Source organism: Protobothrops mucrosquamatus, unplaced genomic scaffold (genome assembly GCF_001527695.2).
Source record: "Protobothrops mucrosquamatus isolate PMUCROS unplaced genomic scaffold, P.Mucros_1.0 scaffold3116, whole genome shotgun sequence".
Taxonomy (NCBI): domain Eukaryota; kingdom Metazoa; phylum Chordata; class Lepidosauria; order Squamata; family Viperidae; genus Protobothrops; species Protobothrops mucrosquamatus.
The window spans coordinates 118573-123492 of record NW_015389120.1 but is presented as its reverse complement, the minus strand read 5'-3'; the positions used below and the strand labels follow the sequence as shown (position 1 = coordinate 123492).

Here is a 4920-nt window from a genome sequence, read left to right as displayed (position 1 = left end):
CCTCCTCCTCCTCCTCCTCCTCTTCTTCTTCTTCTTCTTCTTCTTCTTGTTAAAGGGATTAAAAACTACTTTTCATAGCTTGTTTTATAGTTAGCTTTGGGATTAAATGTTGTCAAAGTCCTTTCATCTTGCTTTATTTTTATTTTTTTGGATTGCATGTGCTTTTCTAGGCGCATTCTGCATTCTAAAGGGGAATTGAGTGAAGATCGGCATAAGCAATATGAAGAATTTGCTATGTCTTATCAGAAGCTATTGGCAAACTCTCAATCTTTAGCTGATCTCCTCGATGAAAATATGCCAGATCTCCCTCAAGACAAACCGGTGCCAGAAGGTATGTAAATAATGCAGTTTTAAAATTCGACGAGGTCTACTGCCTTTCTTTCAAATAGTAAATCCTTGCTGACTCTTTAACGTTCCCCCACTGATTTTGTTCCCAGTTTATATCTTTTCGCATTGAAGTAGGAAGTTCGTAACCGAAATTCCGACTTCATTGAAATATTTGATGCCTTTTGTATGTTTAAATTGCAGAACATGGTCCCGGAATCGATATTTTTACCCCTGGCAAACCTGGCGAATATGATTTGGAGGGTGGAATCTGGGAAGACGAAGATGCCAGAAACTTCTACGAGAACCTTATTGATTTAAAAGCATTTGTGCCGGCTATCTTGTTTAAAGACAATGAAAAATGTTCTCAGACCAAAGATTCTGGGAGAGACGACTCCAGAGGTGCAGTATTTGGTTTTATCTAACTGAGATTACGTCGTGGAGAGGGAGGTGGATTTTTATTCTGAGCTGTGATTAGGGTTAGAATGGCTAGGCTAGCTTAGGAGGATGTGCAGGTTTTCTCACTTTATTAACTCTGACTATATTAGTATACCGTAACGAATCATAGAATACGTTAATAGTGGCTCAATGCACAATAAGAAATCATAGATACAAAAATACTGGATTGCATTCAGCTAAGAAACCATGACTTGTTTGCCATTCCTTGTTAAATTGTAATAGCTCTTGCAAGTCATGGCACCTGCTTGCAACCATGGAACTTACAGTAGTGGCCAAAATTGTGGAAACCTTTTTGGGAAAGCGTACAGTAGAAATGCCACCTTTGGTTAAGTTTCCACCCATTTTTCTTCTAATTTCTTTGTAACTGTAGCCTTGTTCACTTAATAATACTATTTTATATTGCTTTCTGGGCAACCAGTCAACTCTTTGCACCATTCCTTTAATTTTATTACGTTTTACAAGCTCACTAAATGAAAGAACCACAAAAAATCCCCAACCAACTTGATAGCCATCACATAACACACTGACAAATGTCCTCCTCTCAGCTTCAATACAGGACATCAATCACTGAATCTTACTGTGATCCGATTGGCTCATGGCCAAAACAAGATGACACCTGATTGGCTCTCTAAACGCTCATGCTCATTGGCTACAATCAGATGAAGGAAAGCTACCTGAGATCAACCTAAGCAAGTTGTGCTTCCTTTTTCTGATTATTTGGCTGTAACTTTTCATAGAATACAGTGCAGATAATTGAACAAACTGTGTTGCATTACATTCTTGATTAAATTATCTTTCCAGTGATATATAATTTTATGGTTCTACTCCCAAAAAAAGTGGTGTTATTAGCCATCAAACCTCAAAAATACACTTTTCCCAAAAGGTTTCCACAATTTTGGCCACTACTGTATTGTAGAAATGGGTTTTGAAAAACGCTGCAGGAATTCTTTGCAAATCTTATTTTGAGCCAAAGTAAAGAGGGTTGAATTTCCGAACCATTTTTCTCCCACTTTGTTTTTTAGCTGTCCAGTTCAATGATATGCAGAAACAAATCAAAGATAAATAAAAATATACAAGATAAATAACGCCATAAGCAAGCCAGATTCCGTAAACCAACAATAGGCTTGTGGCATATACCTAAGTAGGGGTAATTTTGAATGGATTTGAGCAAACTACGGTGTAGCTTAATGCTATGTATAAATGTGATCTTTGCCAGTGTTCAGTTGTTATGTTAAAATAGTAACAGGTTTTTATCTTCTGGCAGGAATAGGAAAAACACTTCAAACCTCTTTATAAAAAAAATATATGAAAATGTCTAAGCTTTGGGGACCAGATAAATGGTTTTATTATTTCATCTGTATCTCTCTCTCTGCTTTTATACTTTCATCAGAAAAATAAAGAGATCGATATATGTTATTTGAAGGGCAGGGTAATATGTGGATCTAATTCTTTTTGAAATAGAAGTAAAAGAAACTAAGGAAAACAAAGATATAGCCGGCACCGAAGATCTGGAACTGGAACTAGAAAATTTGGATATTAATGACGAGACCCTTGATTTAGATTGTGGGGATGAAGCAGAAGATCTCACAAAAAAACTTCTTGACGAACAAGGTAAAAAGGACGTGGAAAAGTTTGTTATTCTTATTAATTGGTAGAAATGGATCTAAACAGTAGGCATACCCTTTTAATAATATGGATAGCCTTGTGGATATGTTATATATACTTAGTACACACACACACACACATATACAGTACATACATACACTTCTAGGTTGCTTGCAAGGTTAAGTTGCAGTATCACTGTGTGTGTGTGTGTGTGTGTGTGTGTGTGTGTGTGTGTGTGTGTGTGTGTGAGTAATACCACAATTTAACCTTGGAAGCAACCTAGAAGTAAGGAGAAATTTCCTAACAGCGAGAACAATTAAGAAGTGGAATGGCTTGCCTCCAGAAATTGTAGGTGCTTCATCATTGGAAGTTTTAAAGCAGTGGTTCTCAACCTTTTTAATGCCGCGACCCCAACCGGTCGTAAGTCGAGGACTAAACCAGTTGTAAGTCAAGGACTAAACCGGTCGTAAGTCGAGGACTACCCAACCGGTCGTAAGTCGAGGACTTTCCCTGCCTGGGAGCGCTGCGCATGCATGATTCCGCCCCCTGCGCCGGCCAAGGCGTAGCTGGCAAGTGGCAGAGATGGAGCAGGCCGACCACCAGCTGGCCCAGCCCAAGGGAGGTAAGGCACCCGCCGGAAAAGGGGGAAAAAATGGCGGACAAAAAAAATGGCGGACAGCCTTGCTTGGCGACCCCCATGAAATGGTCGATCGACCCCAAATGGGGTCCCGACCCACAGGTTGAGAACCACTGTTTTAAAGAAAAGACTGGGCTATATTTGTCTAAAATAGCATAGGGTCTCCTGCTTGAGCTAGGGTTGGACTAGAAGACCCCCCCAAGGTCCCTTCCAACTCTGTTATTCTGTTAACAATTCTACTGTGTGTGGGAGCAGTAAATATCCTCTTGACAAGAGTTGGATCATGACGAAAAGGTAACATCTCTTCTGCTTTGTGTGGGAGTGGACACCTGATTGACGATTGTATCATTTTTCCATTGAAAACATTGGCCAATAATTGTTTCAAGCAACAGGGAAAACAAACAGGGTTTGTTTGCTTTCATTGAAACAATATCACTTTTTTCATGTTGAGATAACTGGTTGCTCACACCCAACGGCTTTAGTATCAAGATTTCCGATGTCTGTTCGCATCACATTTAACACTTGCATGTTGAAGAAAGTAAATGTGATATTTGAGGCACAGCTAACTCTTCAATAAAACCCCTATTAACATTTTTAACCCAGACGAGTATCAGCCCTTGATCAGCCTAATGGAGGATTAGCAATTGTGGACTCACTTTCTAATCTTGCTTCAGTCGCATTCTTTAAAAGAGGAATGTGAAATGCGTTGTCACTTACCTCACCGGATTATTAGGGTGAATGAGATGGCTTGTAAAGCACTTTGTATGGTTAAAGGCACCTGTAATGGGACACATGTCTCTGCTTGTGAGAAAGATGAGTCACTTATATGAACATGAGAAGTATTCATCCGTTTTTTGTTTAGTGAGTTTCCTTTGCAATTGTAAGCAAGTTGAATAATAAGCGTAAACATTTCCCTTGTCCATGATGAGAACAATTATTCTAATTTGACAGAGCAATTAGTCAATGGAACGACTTTCCTCCAGAAGTTGTGGGTGTTCCAACACTGGAGGCATTTTAAGAAGAGACTGGATAGCCATTTGTCCAGAATGGTGTAGGGCAGTGGTGGCGAACCTTTTAGAGACCGAGTGCCCAAAACCTGGCCCCGCCCCCACCCTGCTTCCCGCCCTGTCCCGCCTGCCCGCAGGGCCACTCACCACCTCCAGGGTCTGCTGCAGATCACAGACATGGCAGCCAGGCAACCCAGCAGCGCTATGGCGGTCACGCCCGCTGCCCGCGCCCTGCAGCATCAACTGTGCACGATGGGGTGTGAAGGCAGAGTCTTGTCTACACTGCCTGGCTGCCATGTCCTTAGCTGCGCTGCTCCGCGTGGGCCACACTCGAGGGCGACTCTCCTTCAGGGGGGCTGCTGGAGAGGAGGGGGTCCTGGGGGGAGGCGAGGCTGGGGCAACGGCACGTGTGCCCACAGAGAGGGCTCCGAGCGCCGCCTCTGGCACCCATGCCATAGGTTCGCCACCACTGGTACAGGGTTTCCTGCCTGAGCAGGGGGTTGGACTAGATGACCTGCAAGGTCCCTTCCAACTCTGTTGAATTTGAATTTGAATTTTATTAAATTTATACCCCGCCCTTCTCCCGGAGGACTCAGGGTGGCTTACAGCCAGTTTAAAAACAATAATACAATACCATACAAAATTTAAAAATGATTAAAAGTAAATATTTGAATAGGCCGCTTCTACTAAAAATTTTGTTAAAACCAATTAAAATACCCCTAGGCCAGTCCTGCCCGCTGAAATAACCAAGTCTTGAGGGCGCGGCGGAAGGAGGGGAGATCCGGAATCACCCGGATCTCTGGGGGCAGCTCGTTCCAGAGGGTGGGTGCTCCGACAGAGAAGGCTCTCCCCCTGGGTGTCGCCAGCCGACACTGTCTGGTTGACGGC

General features: G+C 42.5%; 1 protein-coding gene across 1 annotated transcript in view; it reads left to right on the top strand.

Annotated features, from left to right (window-relative positions):
• Positions 1 to 4920, top strand: part of UPF2 (UPF2 regulator of nonsense mediated mRNA decay) — a 48174-nt gene that overhangs the window by 11332 nt on the left and 31922 nt on the right. The window contains exons 3-5 of the mRNA XM_015826411.1: positions 171 to 331; positions 529 to 726; positions 2245 to 2394. Of these exons, the coding sequence (XP_015681897.1) occupies positions 171 to 331; positions 529 to 726; positions 2245 to 2394 (509 nt within the window). The remainder of the gene's footprint in view (positions 1 to 170; positions 332 to 528; positions 727 to 2244; positions 2395 to 4920) is intronic.